The following is a 16251-nucleotide window of genomic DNA, read 5'->3' as shown; positions in this document are numbered from 1 at the left end:
TCAACTATCTCACTAGCCACTTCTTTCAAGACCTTAGGGTGAAGTCTGTTTGGACCTGGGTATTCGACAGCCCGCAACCCCAATACCACTTCCCTGGTGATTATAATTCTCCCGAGTTCCTCCCTGCCTTTCATTTCCTGACTTACAGCCATTTTCAGGATGTTACTTGTGCCCTCTATAGTGAAGACCAAAGCAAAATACCTTTTTAATTCATCTGCCTTCTCCCTACTTTCCATTATCAATTCCCCAGACACACTCTGTAGGACCAAAGCTCACTTTCTTAACTCTTTTTTACTTATTTAAATATCGATAGACACTCTTACTATCTGCCTTTATATTATTAGCTAGCTTTCTTGGTTGGTGGTGGCCTGCAATGATTCCTATAAGGCCAGCCTGTCAAGCTATATATGGAACCCATTTTTCTGAATGGCGCAGCTATTGGCTGCCTCAGAGCAACCCAATATTGCAGAAGAACCCTTAAACAGGAGTTATGACTTATTTGCATATGCAAAGACACTAATGCCTGTTTCAGGCTCCAGATGCCTGTGGTTTTGTCTATGCCAATATGGTGGGAATTACACTTCTGGCTTGTAATAAACATGCACTTCGGACTCAACATATTCGACGCTTACTAGGCTGCTTAGCACCTAAAAAAGGAGGCACTGTGCAATCAAATTTCTAGGTCATTTGTGGGTTTGTTCAAATGTATTCGTCCTAGTCCCAGGACATTGTTACAGGAGTTCCTCTGGATAGTGTCCTCTTCAGCTGCTTTATCAATAAACCCCTATGCAACTTAAGTTCAAAAATGGGGATGCTCGCTGATGATCGCGCAGCCTTTCAGTATCATTCGCAACCCCTCAGATACTGAAGCTATCCATACTCACATGCAGGAAGACCTGGCCAATGCTCAGTTTTGGACTACTAAGTGTCAAGCAACATTCATACCACACAAGCGGCAGGCAATGATCATCTCCAACAGAAGAGAATCTAACCGTTTCCCCTTCACATTCAACAGCATAACCCATTGCCCTGTTGAATCACCCATCAAGATCCTGAGGGTTACCATTGAGCAGAAGCTTAACTGGACCAACCATATAAATACTGTAGCTACAAGAGCAGGCTGGAGGCCAGGAATTCAGTGGTGGGTAACTCATCTCATGACTCCCCAAAAGCATCTCCACCATCTACATGGCACAAGTCAGGAGCGTGATGGAATGCTCTCCACTTGCCCGGATAAGTGCAGCTCCAAGAACGCTCAAGAAGCTTGACACCATACGCGACAAAGCAACCAGATTAATTGGCACCCTATCCCCACCTTTAACATTCACTCCCTCCACCAGCTGCACACAATGGCAGCAGTGTGTACCATCTACAAGATCCACTGCAGCAACTCACCAAGGCTCTTCGGGCAGCATCTCCCAAGCTCGTGACCACTATAACCTGGAAGGACAAAGGCTGCAGATGCATGGGAACACCACCGCCTGCAAGTTTCCCTCCAAGTCATACACCATCCTGAATTGAAACAATATTTCCATTCCTTCACTGTTGCTGCATCAAAATCCTGGAAGACCCTCCCTAACAGCACTGTGGGTGCCGACACCAAATGTATTGCCGCACTTCAAAAGGGTGGCGCAGTATCACCTTCTCATGGGCAATTAGGGATGGGCAACAAATACTGGCCTTGCCAGTGACGCCCATATCCCATGAAAAAATAAAGGAAAAATTCAGATTTTCTGTAGCCTTGTGGTATATGAATGTTTCTGGAGCTTTTCTAGTATCTTACTAGCTCACAGACATAATGGGCTGAACAGCCTCCTTCTATGCTCTATCATTCAATGATTCACAGCAATATTAGCTTAATTCAGTTCAACTGGTATGATTCTTTGAAACTTGGTTTTCAGCTCTGATGAACTTTTATAGAAAACATTGGCAATTGCAGATAAGCATAATGTAAATATTATGTTTAATGTGATTTGATCAGGAATTGAAGAGGCCTCAAGGACTGACATGGCAGACATCCTGAAAAGCCTACTATCATATCCAAGAATATTTCTTCATGAGCTACTGGAAACTAAGTAGTTAAATGTAAAATTTGGGTACTATTTTTGCAAGATCATAGAATCATTGAAAGTTTATGGCACAGAAAGAGACCACTTGGCCCATTGTATCTGCGCCATCCAAAAAATGAGCCATCCAGCCTGATCTCACTTTCCAGCGTTTGGCCCATAGCCCTGCAGGTTATGGCACTTGAGGTGCATATCCTGACACCTATTTAATGAGTTGAGGGATTCTGCATTTATTACCCTTTCAGGCAGTGATTTCCAGACCCCTGCTACCCTCTGGATGAAAGATAATCTCAGAGTGAGGGGACGCCCATTTAAAACAGAGATGAGGAGGAAGTTCTTCTCTCAGAGGGTAGTCAACCTGTGGAATTCTTTACCGCAGAGGGCTTTAGAGGCTGGTCTTTAAGTATATTCAAGGCAGAGATAGGCAGATTTTTAATGAGTAAGGGAATCAAGGGTTATGCAGAAAAGGCAGGAAAGTGGAGTTGAGGATTATCAGATCAACCATGGTCTCATGGAATGGCGGAACAGACTCGATGGGCCGAATGGCCTACTTCTGCTCCTACATCTTATGGCCTTATTTTTCCTCATCTTCCCTCTAATCTTTCTACCAATCTTTGATGTTCTATGTGGTATATTGCCATGCAGTTCAGAGAGTTTGAAATAGACAGTGCAATATAGACATACAAATTAAGAACAGGAATAAGTCATTCAGTCCCTCGAGCCTGCTCCACCATTCAGTAAGATCATGGCTGATCTCACTGTGGCCTCAACATCATGTTCCTGCCTACTCCCGAAAACCTTTGAGCTCCTTGTTAGTCAAGAATCTATCTACCTCTACCGTTGATTATTAAAAATATTCAATGACCCTGCCTCCACTGTTCTCTGGGGAAGACAGTTCCAAAGATGCATGGCCTCTGGGAGAAAAAATATTTCTTCATCTCTTTCTTAAATTGGAGACCCCTTATTTTTAAACTTCCTTTCAGCACCCACCCTATCAAATCCTCTTCTGATCTTATATGTCTCAATAAGACTACATCAAACTCCAATGGATACAGGCCCACCCTGTCCAAGCTTTCCTCATAAGATATCTACCCCCAATCCCAGGCATCAGTCGAGTGAACCTTCTCTGAACTGCTTTCTTCTTCTTTCTTAAATAAGGAGACTAACACCGTACACAGTACTCCAGACGTAGTCTCACCAATGCCCTGCACAACAGTAGAAAACCATCCCTACTTTTATATTCCATTCCCCTTGCAATAAATTCCATTTGCCTTCTTAATCACTTGTACCTTTGTACAAACTTTGTGCTTCATGTACCAGGACACCCAGATCACTCTATACCTCTGAATTCTGCAATCTCTCTCCATTAAATAATATGCTGCTTTTCTATTCTTCCAGCCAAAGTGAATTTCCCAAATTGTTGCCCATTCACAACCTATCTATACCCCTTTGCAGCCTCCTTAAGTACTCTTCACAGCTTACTTTCCTACCTATCTTTGTGTCATCAGCAAATTTGGCAACCACACATTCGGTCCCTTCGTCCAAGTCATTAATATAAATTGTAAATTGTTGGGGCCCCAGCACTGGTCCCTGTGGCACTCCTCTCGTCACAACTTGCCAACCCGAAAATGACCCATTTATGCCTACCCTGTGTTTCCTGTTAGCTAACCATCATTTATCCACACTATTATGCACCACAGACAAGCTAATGATAAATTTGAAAGTGGTTTATTTGAATTCAGACTGGTTTGAGGGCATGAAGTCATGAGTTCCTCAAAATTAAGTTCTAATGTTAAAATTGTGATGGACAATTCAAAATGATGTGAGCTTTTACTTGTGAAATAGCCTTAAAAGTCAAAAAGCAAGGGATCCTGCTTATATCAAAAACAATTGCTAAGAACCACTGCTTTTTCCTAAAATTGTTTATAGAAGCATTACAAGATCACTTGGTCACTACTTTAAGGATGAATGGACTTTATAAGACTTTCTCTTTATGTTCCTCCTTTTCCCCCACCTCCCTTTTCTCCCTTTCTCCCACACACTCTACGCCTCTAGGCATCAGACATTAAACCTATGTTAGGTACATTATCTATTGGTACCTCAATAATTGTACATTGCCCCCATCCAAAAAAATCACTTAGCTGACAGTCCCCCATGTGGCAAAAATCACCCAACCGATTAAAGATGGTCGAGTGACAGGCAGTGCAGGTTGAGAATTGATCACTCAATCAATTGAACTTTTGGACCACACTGTGCACTTCATTTTGATGTTTGTTGAAACACAGTCAGTTCTATTTGGCCATACATGTAAAGTTAACCTTTGTGTTTACAATGTCCTGTGCATTTAATGGTATATAAGTGATGTTGCTTCTGATCACACCCCACCCTAAAATTTGAAATGTCAGTTACCTTTAGGCTACAGAAACTATTTACCTACTGACAAAATGCTGTAGCTGCCAGATGTTCATTTATTTTAAATATTCAAGTCACTCAAAGTTTGGAATTAGTGACTTTTCACACTCTCAGCAAACATATAGCACATGAGGAGGATTCACAGGGTAGATGCTGAGAGGATATTTCTCCTTATGGGGCAATCTAGAACTTGGGGCACTGTTTAAAAATAAGAGGTCTCCCATTTAAGGAGAAATTTCCTCTCTCAGAGGGTCATTAATCTTGGGAATTCTTTAACCCAGAGAGCAGTTGGAGGCTGGTTTGGGCAGATTTTTGATTGACAGGGGAGTCAAGAGTTATGGGGGCAAGGCAGGAAAGTGGAGTTAAGGCCATATCAGATCAGTTGTGATCTTATTAAATGGTGGAGCAGGCTCAAGGAGCCAAACGGTCTACTCCTGCACATGTTCATTAATCTGGTCATTTATCCCATTGTTATTTGAGATCTCACTATGCACAAGTTGGCTGCCGCATTTCTGACATTACAACCATGAACACAATTTAAAAGAACATTTTGAGTTGTAAGGCACTTCGGGGCATCCTGAAATTGTTTATGAAATTACAAGACTTTTCCTTTCTGATTTTTCTTTCTTAGCAAACAAACTCTACAATCCCTTTCATAACATTAAAATAAATTATTTGCTTGTCCCAGGTGTTCTGAGGAGGGGGGTGGAGGTCATTGGAAGGTTGGTCAGTTAGCTCAGTTGGCTAGTGTGTGGTACAGAATGACGCCAACGGCTCAGGTTCAATCCCCGTACCAGCTTTGGTAGTTTGTGGAGGCCTGCCTCCTTGCCTTGCCCCATGCTTGATAAGGAGTGGTACCTCTCAAGCTATATGTAACCAGTTGTCTCCTCTAGTAGAGAGGGATGCCTATGGTCCTTCATGGACTACAGCTAATTACCTACCTACCTACCAAGTGTACTGCCATGTTTTATGAAGGCACCCTGAATGAATGTGTTCTTCCTAGATCCAAGTTTAACTGTATACTGACAGATATGTAAACCAGTTAATTACTTTCTCTTCAGTCGCTCACAGTCATTTCCTTTAAGAGCACATTTAGGCTGTGGCACAATTATACTGCCACTGATTGGCCTAAGGTTAGTAGTTATAGTATAAATCTCAAGGTCATTGGTTAAAACCTCTTCCTGGTAGACTTTACTTCTCCAGTATCAGCTTGAATTGGTTGGGAGCACTGTTGTCTTTGTGCAGAGGCATTGACAATAAAAGTTGTAGAAAAAAATAAATAAATAAAAGTACCTCAACAGTGGACTTGGCATTTTAATTAATGCATGGACATGAAGTTGTGGTGCTTACCCACTAGTTATGCATAAACATGGCATAAAAAGTTAGGGCTGGTGCATTCCAAGTGCATGTGAATTTTTAACGGTGTGATAAATCATAACCTCTCTTGCACTGAAAATTTAATTTTAAAAGCAGAGCCTCATTGCTTCAGAATTGAATTCATGTTGGAAATTTTGAAAAAATTAAAACTATGTTTTTCAATTTTTCTGTCCATGTCTATTGTCTCTCTTAATTTCATCTTTTTATTTTGCTTGCTGTCCATCAATCTACTTTATACATCTTAGTTTAGATTATGCAAGTCTCAATGAGGATTCTTCACCTGGCCGAAGAGTGACTCTGCTGCTTTTCCCTAACCCTAACCCTAACCCTAACCCTAACCCTCCACAAATTACCTCTATAGAGGGTTGATATTTGTCTTTGTGGGGTTGAGGAGACAGGCAGGGTGGAAGCAGAAACAAGAAGTCCAGCTGAAATACACCAGCTGTCTTCAATGCACTACCACCTCTGCTATTATCATTGCCGTTGGTGTAGTTTCCTTCGAAACCAAATTTGATTTCACAAGTCCAACTGATTAAAGGTTGATAACAAATTTTACTGATAGCGAGCAGTTAGGCGCCACCACTGGAGCTTGATGATGCTGACTTGAACTCAACAAACAAAAAAAAGTAGAGATGTTTAGCTGCTTAAGTGTCTGTTGATGTAAAAAGCCAGCTAAGACTTGGCCTGGGCCCAACTCCTTACATTACAGGAATGAACACAGGATTCATTGGGATTTAATGTATTGTCTTGCATAATTAGCAAATCTATTACATTACATGAATTCTTGAATGCCTAATAAGATTCTACCTCTTATTTGCATGTAAATTGCTAAAGAACAGAAGAAAAATCAGTGTTATGGTAGGATTGTCACCTATTATGTATGGTTCACAGAATAAGAACTGTGTTGGCGTACAGAATATGAACTATTTATTTCCCCTTTAACAAGGTTGCTACCTTTTAAAGTTGGCTGCACTTTTTTTTTCCAACTGGTATCTCGAGGCTTTCATTTTAGCATTGTGCATGTGGAGTAGAATTTAATCTTTCACAAGATCTGGTATACACCTTCTCCAGACATTTGCGTGTTATGGGTCAGAAATCTTAGGCATGCCACAATGTGTTTGAAACCACGTTGTGTATTTTATGGAAATGTCAACCATTCATCACTGGCAAAAAATGATTTATTATTGTTCAGCTTTATTTGTTTCTTGGGCCCTTTACTTCTACATTGTTTTAACTGCAGACTTCAGAAACGTACCAGGCAAGATTGTTTGTCTTTCTATTTATGCCACAAAGCCTGCTTGCTTTGGCCACATTTTTCACAATTTTCTTCCCCCCTCCTCTGTTAGGGTATCATGTATATGCTCAAAGTGTCCTTTGAAAGGAACCTACTTTGAAGTGTCTGTTGAGAATCCTGACTGATTTTTTTCCCCACCCTGCATCATGACCACTTTTGTGTATTGCACTAAATACTATTTTTGTGTTCACTAGTGCGCCCCCCCCCCCCCCCCCCCCCCCCACTGTGTCTTCCACGATACTGAGTATGCCTTCCTTTGTCCAAATATCCAGTTACAAAATAGCAAGATGCAAGGATTGTAACAGCCAAATCTTATTTTGTACGCTGGCTACCGGAATATATTATGTACCACTCCATAATTTTCTTTCTCTGAACTGGATATACTCTCTTATGGATCCAGAATTCAGGCTTTGAACAACTGTGGCTTATTTGCATGCAAGATATGAATGAAGGGTTAAAAAGTACAACGGTGAACCGTACATTACTAGATCCTTAATACTATAAATAATAAAGGGAAGACTCAAGTTTCTGAGTATAAACTTTAAAATACCAACTCTCCTTATGCTGCAGAATAGGCTAACATTTAAAATATAGAGTGGAATTTAATGAAGCCTGCAGAAGTGGGATTCCTGATGGGAGGGGCCAAAGAATCATTGATGGAGGATTTCAACAGCAGACAGGAAGGCGGCAAATCCACATGAATGCAATGGGAAGCCAATTAAGATTGTCAAGCAGGCAATTAAGAATGATTTGCATGTTGCTAATCGCCAACAAATTCACCTTTTGGAATTAAGCGAGTGGTGAATGTGGATTGTGGGCCATCGGATCCCCAACCAGTGAAAGCTTGCAGTGTTGAAGCAAAGTGGCCCTCTGAAGTGGAAGGTCAGCCATTTTTCTTTTGCCTTCCATAGGAGGGCAGAAGAAGTTTGCGAAGTTACAGTCTGAGGAGCACAAATCGAAGTGGGAGGGCCTGATGGAACAGTCTGAGGGGAATACATTGGCAGTCCAAGATCAGCAGTCAGTGAAAGGGCTAAAATCAGACCCCGGAACTTGTTCCACACATGAGTGGTGGAGAAGCTGTGCCAAGGGAAGCATCTGGAGGTACCAGAGGTACCATTATTGGCTAGGCAGGAACAGCAAAGGGCACAGCCCCACCATGTAATTGGACGAGCCCTGTGCGTCACTTTCCCCTAACTGACCAGTCACCGCTGGCCAGCTCCTTCCCACCCACTTGAGAATCCCGCTGACTTCCAGGTCCGCCGGCAAGACCCCCGTCGCCTGAATTAAATTCCACCCTAAGTTTCAATGTTAGCTGTCATCACCAGGCTCTCTGCCCAAACACAACTGTGGACTGTCAGTTGATTCACACATATGACCCAATATCATTTGTAATAGGTGAGCATAGTGACTATGAGCTGTCCATCAAAGAAGCCAACGGCCAACCAGTAATAGTGTCCCATTCTCAACTGTCTTGAGCACAACTGTCAATCTAAACCGCCAGCCCAGGCTGAGATCTACTTGCTCTGAATCGAGCAGTTTTGTGTTTCTTGGCCCCGTTCCACTAAATAGCTTGAAACAAAAGCAATGATAATTGCATCGGATTAATTTGAATTTTGGCAATCTTTGACTAGGACGTAGATGCTTCTGACTCAACGTGATGTCTCTGGCGTAATTAAATAATTTTCACTTTAGACAACCATTGTGTAAGAGTCCTGCTGTTTATGCAGACTATTGCAGCCAGCTCATCAAGAGCTGAACTAGTTGTTGCAGTGTGTGTGGGAGGGGCATTGATTTGCTCAAAGTGGCTGCAGCATTTGGCAACAACAGTGACTGTATTTCAAAGCACTTAATTGGCAGTAATGTATTTTGTGCTATCCTGAAGATGTTGAAAGGCATTAAATTAATATAAGTTGCTTCTTTATTTTTGTAATGTGCTTTTCTTTGAGAAATACCCTATGTGATCCTGTTTCTAAAAATAAACAATAACAGTTGAACCGAGAAAAAAAAATCATTTCATCTCAGCCACCTGCAGCTTCCCCAAGTACTACCCTTTGAGGTTCACTAAATCAGCGCAGCTTCAAATGTGGAACTTTCTCTCCTGAGTTCCAAAGTATTCTACAATAGGGTCAAAGTTACTCGGCCATTCCAGCAACCACCTGGTGTAACTTCAGTGGGGGTCCACTGGGACAGCCATAGAGGCTTTGGGTGGGCTGAATCCTGGGCTGATGCTGTTGTTTCCTGTGGCTTTGTTTGGAGGCAGAGTCTCTCTGCTCATGTCAGTCAAGGCCTGATGACATAGTGGCTTGGACTCGGGGCAGGTTGCCCTGCATTGGCAGATGCCAAATCTTTAACTTCAGAGGGCCCAAGTGTCAGTTTTGTGACTGGTATGCTGACTAAGAGGAGATGTATCATTCCCCAGGTGGGCAAAAGTGGGCCCAGCAGGGGTCCCTGAATAAGATTCTGGGTTGGTCTATTGATTAGACGGTGAGGATGCAAGTTTAAAAAGATGCCAGAAAGGCCCCCTAGGGTATGAGGCCCGCTAAAGGCACATGCCAGTGTGCCTGGGGCTGGTGGGGGCCACATCTCTTCATTGCCCATGAGCTCCCATCTCTCCCTCTCTTTCCATCACCCCATCCTGGTGTAATCTGGAGTTTGTGGCTCTGGGGCAAGCAGGTGCCCAGCATGCACAACTAATAACACTGGTGCCCATTAGCTCCATGCAATAGGGTGATCTCCCACTTAGCCAACAATCTTTGGAGCCTGAAGTCACCAACTGACACAATCATCATTAAACTTCAGGGATCACATTCTTTTTCAGGCCTCTTACCTTTAGCCTGTCAGTCATTGGAGGAACTTTGCATTTTTAAAACATGTCAGATAAATTTTCTTTTCTACTGTGGTTCACTGCTCTTGCCTGCTTTACATTTAAATTCCAATACCATCTGCTTCTGGTTTGATTTGATGCCTCAGTAGAATTTTTATTGCTGTTTGTGCACCAAAAGTTTTTTTCCACAGAAGCTGCTTTCCCATGATTCAAATTGTGCCATATAAGTGCCCTATAAAATATTTTGTTTTGCGTACATAACTCTTTAAGGTTAAACTTTTCAAGAGTATTTTATGGGGCAACATTCCCCCCCCCCATTGGGGGGGATGTGCGGGAGCAGGCGGGCGGGTTGCCATTTTATGTGGGCGGGCCAATTAAGGCTCGCCCAGTGTGACGTCCATTCAAAAATGCAATGCACTCCCTGTGCGGGCGGTGGTGGGGTGGAATTCCCTGAGCCGGGAGTGCGCTCTTTCACGCATGCGTGTGAAAGAGCGCACAGATCTCCCTGAGGCAAAGTGCTGCCACAGGGAGATTGGCTCAAATGTGAAAAGCAGTTTAAAGAATAGAAAAAATTTTACTGATGTATCCTCTCATGTGGCACTGTCACATGGGTTGGGACATGTCCATGACTTTTATTTTAAAATATTCTGAAATCTTTAAATCCCTCATGAAACCTCATCCCGCCCGCCAGGGCTCCCAGTCTGCCCACCAACCTTGTCCATTAATTGGCTTAATTAGTTTTTCAAAGGCCTTAAATAGCCGTTGACAGTTTGGCAGGCGTGCAGCCGACTCGGCTGTGCACCCGCCGAACTGAAAATCTAAATGGCGCGGGGTGATGTCGGGACGCATGCTCGATGTCACTCCGCGTTTTTTTACACGTCGGCGAGCCTCACATTCACCAACCAGAAGATGCAACTCATGATCTTTCTGAAAAATGTCTTTACAATGATCTTATAATAATACTCCTATTTCTTTATGTTCTTATAGCTGACCAATACACTACATTATTTTGAAAAAAACTTGTTGCTAAATATATTTTCCAAGAACAATCTGCTCCAAAAATCATTAGAACCAACAAGAAAGTTTGCTCTGCATCAGACACCAACATGCAATATTAAGGAACAAAATACCCATTTTATTAGTAAACTGTCTAATTTATACTAGCTATTGCAAGATCCCTGCTGTGCCAGTAAAAATACATTAACCCCATTAGTTACCTTAGCACTTCTGTTTCTGGTGGAATGATAAACATGTTGATTGTTAGGATTTTTTTCTCTTGTATATTGATGATGCACATTGTAAAAAAAAAAATCATCTGTATCACTTGTATGTGACCTCGTGCTATATGGCTTCCCCATCCCAAAGCAGTGGTGATCTCTGCCCCCTTTTAATCTGTTATGGCATCATTGGTCCTTTTCACTCAATGGATCGTTAACTACAGGCCCGATTTAGTAAGATTAGAAAAGAGAGGGGGCACATGTGTCTTTGAAAGACGATGCTAATGAAGCTGTCGGGCCCTTTTTATAATTAGTGTATGTCTGTAGAAAAAACCTCTCGTGAATGAGAACCTTGCTGCTTGATTGGATCTGTCAAAACTCCTAGTGGAATTTTGCTGGGGATCTTTGTCTGTGACTGAAACCAACTTCACTGGAAGTCTATACTGTTATATTCATCAACAAGGGTAGATGGTGGCGTAGTGGTACTGCCACTGAACTGGTTATCCTGAAGCTCAGACTAATGTCCTGGGGACACAGGTTAAAATCCCACCAAGGCGCTTGATGGAATTTAAATCAAATTAACTATTAAATCTGGAATTAAAATCTAGTCTCAGTAATGGTGCCATGAAACTATCATTGATTGTCATAAACACCCATCATTAATGACCTTTAGGAAAGCAAGTCTGCAGACCTTGCTCAAGGACTCAATGTGACTGACTCTGAAATGGCCTAGCAAGCCACTCCATTGTGCCAACCTGCTATTGAAAAGTCAAAAAGAATAAAACTGGATGGACCTGGATTTGAATCCCACCATGGCAGTTGATGGAATTTGAATTCAATAAAAATCTGGAATAAAAAGTCTAATAATGACCATGAAACCATTGTCGAATGTTGTAAAAACCCATCTGGTTTGCTAATGTCCTTTAGGGAAGGAAATCTGTCATCCTTGCCTGACCTGGCCTACATGTGACTCCAGACCCACAGCAATGTGGTTGACTCTTAACTGTCCTCTGAAATGGCCTAGCAAGCTGCTCAGTTGTATCAAACCGCTACAAAATCACAAAAAAGGAATGAAACCAGACGGACCACCCGGCATCAACCTAGACACTGTGGGTGTACCTACACCACATGGATTGCAGTGGTTCAAGAAGGCAGCTCACCACCACCTTCTCAAGGGCAACTAGGGATGGGCATTAAATGCTGGACCATCCAGTGAAGCCAACATCCCATGAATGAATTTAAAAACAACCCTGGGTGGGGGACTTCGATGTCTATCCCCACAGTGGCTCGGCAACATCACTACTGACCAAGCTGGTCAAATCCTGAAGGACATATCTGCCAGGTTGGGGAAGGAGATGAGGGATCCAACAGGAGGGAAAAACCTTGTCTTCTCCAATCTTCCTGTTGTAGATGCACCTGTCCTTGACAGTATTGGTAGGAGTGACCACACACAGTCCTTGTGAAGACCAAGCCCAGTTCTTCACACTGAGCATACCATCCATTTTGTTGTGTAGCACTCCAGCCGTGCTAAATGGGATAGATTCAGGACATATCTAGGAGCTCAAACCAGACATCCATGAGGCCCTTTAGGCCAACAGTAGCAGCGGAATTGTATTCAACCATAATCTGTAATCTCATGGCCCGGCATAACCCCCACTCTGTCATTGCCATTAAGCTGGGGATCAACCCTGATTCAATGAATGCAGGAGGGCATTCCATGAGCAGTGCCAGATGGCGGCTCATCACCTTCTCAAGAGCAATTAGGATGGGTTATAAAGGCCTTACCAGCGACGCGCACACCCCATGAAAGAATTTAAAAAACAACTTGCTGTTGAAAAAATTATTTCCCATACTGTCTACATACACTATATTGCATCTGTACAGCTGGTTGAAATGCTGATATAGTTAGTGGTATAATAGAACAGTTACTAACATGAATGTAATGCAGTGTGTTAATAAGTCATGTTAATAAGCTTTACTGATTTGGTTTTCTGAGTTACCCTTATTATTACATACTATAGTGAATTGTACAATCAAAAGGTTGACATAATTTATCTCTGTAGGGTTCCTAATTGAATTTTAAAATTGCTGCAGGTTGTCAGTTGACCTTTTTAACTGCTGATAGGATAACCATATCTGTTGGTATCACCTGTGGAGCTGTTGACTCTGAGACAATTTTGGTGCAAGTTATTCCTAGAAAGCAGTTTAGCAACTACTTTCATCAAATAATCACCCTGTATTTGGAAAGTATTGGGTGGGAAAAATACGTGAATGGTCTTGAAATTACAGAAGGCCATATGGAATAGGAGCAGGAGTAGGCCATTTTTAAAAAAACCTTTCATGGCATGTAGACATCACTGGCTGGGCCAGCATTTATTGCCCATCTCTAATTGCCTTTGAGAAGGGTTGGTGAGCCACCTTCTTGAATCACTGCAGTCCATGTGGTGTAGGATAGGGAGGGAGCTCCAGGATTTTGACCCAGCGACAGTGAAGGAACAGCGATATATTTCCAAGTCAGGTTGATAGTGGTGTTCCCTTGCATCTGCTGCCCTTGTTCTACTTGGTGGTAGAGATCTTGGGTTTGGAAGTTGCTGTCGAAGGAGCCTTGGTGAGGTCCTGCAGTGCATCTTGTACACTGTTACCTCTATACGTCAGTGGTGGAGGGAGGGAATGTGTAATCAAGCAGGCTGCTTTGTTCTGAATGACGTCAAGCTCCTTAAGTGTTGTTGGAGCTGCATTCATCCAGGCAAGTTGGCTCCTCGAGCCTGCTCCGCAACTCAGTAAGATCATGGCTGATCTGATCATGACCTTAACTCCACGTTTCTGCCTGGCCCCCAATAATTCATGACTCCCTGGTAGATCAAAAATCTGTCTAACTCACTTTAACATGGGCATAGAGACAAAGGGTGGGATTTTCCGGCCCTGGATCCTCTGGTCCTGCCAAATATCCTACGGTGGGTCCCACCATGATGGGGCTGGAAAATCCTGGCTTGAGCATGTCAATAGATTTCCATTCACATTTAATATATTCAGTCACTATGGAGCAGCAATCAATTAAGCAAATGGAATGGTACGCCCTCAATCATGTGACTGGTTCTCTTAGGCATGGGCCTGACATCTTTGGTTGCCTCCAAAATCTGAATTTGAAAATAGCAGGATGATTCTAATAAAAAAAGGAGTTTGACAGTCTTGTCCTAGATCCAGATGGATGTGCATGCATAGCAAAATTGTGCATAATTGAACAGGCCCTGAGAGAGGCTGTAAAAGTCAATGCTATGGAAAATAGGAACTCTCATGGTTATGTTGCTGTTCTGGATATTGTAAGAAAACAATGTTGTGAGACAGAGTAAAAGGATACTTCCCTGAATCTGTCCCATACTATGCATGATTTGAGACCATTTTAATCCTACTTGCTTGTGGGGTGGGAGCAGGAAACAGGCACATGAGCAGTTAAAATTGCCAGGGCCACTTACCCATCCTGGAGCTGACTTTCTGAGCAGCTGGTGAGCACACCTGATAAAAGCTGTTGGGATCCTTCTTAACAAATGCGTGTCCAATCCCAAAGTTGTCATTTGGAGTTGGTTGTAATTTTTACTAGGTGCTTTGGGGACTAGTTAACCTGCTCTTGCAAGGAGCTGGCACTGTCTCGATGGGCTGAATGGCATCCTTCTGTACTGTAAGCATTCTATGATGGTATTGCTTCTTTCTGAGTGTGGATGCAACAATTGTTTTTTCCAGCACTGATAATTGTCACTTCTATGAACACAGAACACTATTATTTTTCACCTGACTGCTTCAAACAATGCTAATTAAATATTGTAAATTTCTATGTTCCTAAACAAAAGTTTCTACCATTACTACTGTAAAAGATTTACTGTTCTTACATTTCTTCTTACTACAAACATAATAGTCTACTTAAATAAAGTTTTAGGACAATTAGCTGGCAGAGAGCTGTTTTGAAATGAAGCAAATGTCAATCAATCTCTGTTCACATTTTCTAAACCATGAATCTAACATTAAAGCCAATTATAGATGTAATTGTTATGTTTTTCAACTAGTTCAAGATTTTTGAGGGAATCTTTCCAAATGTTAATATCTTACTTCATGCACAGGTGTGCAAGCGGATGAAGGTCACATAACATTAGGAAGGGCAAGGAAATGGAGCATTGGACAATATGAACAAGGTGATGCACAGCTGTTGTATGATCGAAGTGGATGGATGAAATCCTCTGCCCCTTGCCACTCCGTGTCTACTGCAACATTCACCACAACTGGCCAGTCAGGGGAGGTAAGTTGAAAATAAAAGAAATGATAGCATTGCATATGAAAACCTTCCTTGAATCCATCATCTCCCCATGCCAAAATGAATTGACATGCCTTTAATCCCTCATTATTATTAATTCCACCTGAACTGTGCAGTCGCAGTTGATTTTGAGAATGAGCAGATAATTTGTCTCCATCTTGCCAATGATGTGGTTGTCCTTCAGGCTCCTGAGGTTCAGCACAGTGGCTCAAGTTGACTAACCTATTATTAGTCTTTTTAAAGAGCATTATCTGCAGAATTCCTGCATCTCATTAAAGTTGTGTTCCCAATAATTCTCCCAAAATTTATATAAAATACTTAAACAGTCCCTCTCGACTTGTACCTTTGCAGAGCTTCCATGAGTTTACACAAAACAAAATCATAGATATTTCACTGTTTTATCTATATTTTTTCACTTGCCTTTGATTGGATGGCTGACATTTGGTGTTCACTTCAAACCTTTGGGCACTTTTTATATTGCACTAACAATGCTTCCTGGCACATCAGTCTTATGTGCCTAATTGCAACCTAGAGTTGAATCTGCTGGGATTTGCTAATTTGAAGCGGAGTAAATTTGGTTTCTGGTTACAGTTGCCTACATAAGACCGGTTGGGAACTGCTGACTCATGGATTTTGTTTCATGTAAACAAACCACAATTTAACAGAAGGGACATGATGATGCTTTTTAAGTAAAGGTTGAAAGTGGTTCTTTGAAGTTGGTAGCAACAGAAATCACTAATGTCCAATTTATTATTAGC

The 16251-nt window shown here is 42.1% G+C and overlaps 1 protein-coding gene across 2 annotated transcripts in view; it reads left to right on the top strand.

Moving 5' to 3' along the window:
- The window catches only part of tns3 (tensin 3), a 493703-nt gene that overhangs the window by 416094 nt on the left and 61358 nt on the right, over window positions 1-16251 (top strand). For both annotated transcript variants that reach the window (XM_078538616.1, XM_078538617.1), the window contains exon 19: window positions 15303-15478. In XM_078538616.1, the coding sequence (XP_078394742.1) occupies window positions 15303-15478 (176 nt within the window). The remainder of the gene's footprint in view (window positions 1-15302; window positions 15479-16251) is intronic.

This window comes from Cetorhinus maximus, chromosome 3 (genome assembly GCF_964194155.1).
Source record: "Cetorhinus maximus chromosome 3, sCetMax3.hap1.1, whole genome shotgun sequence".
Lineage (NCBI taxonomy): Eukaryota > Metazoa > Chordata > Chondrichthyes > Lamniformes > Cetorhinidae > Cetorhinus > Cetorhinus maximus.
This window is presented reverse-complemented; position numbering and strand designations above follow the sequence as displayed.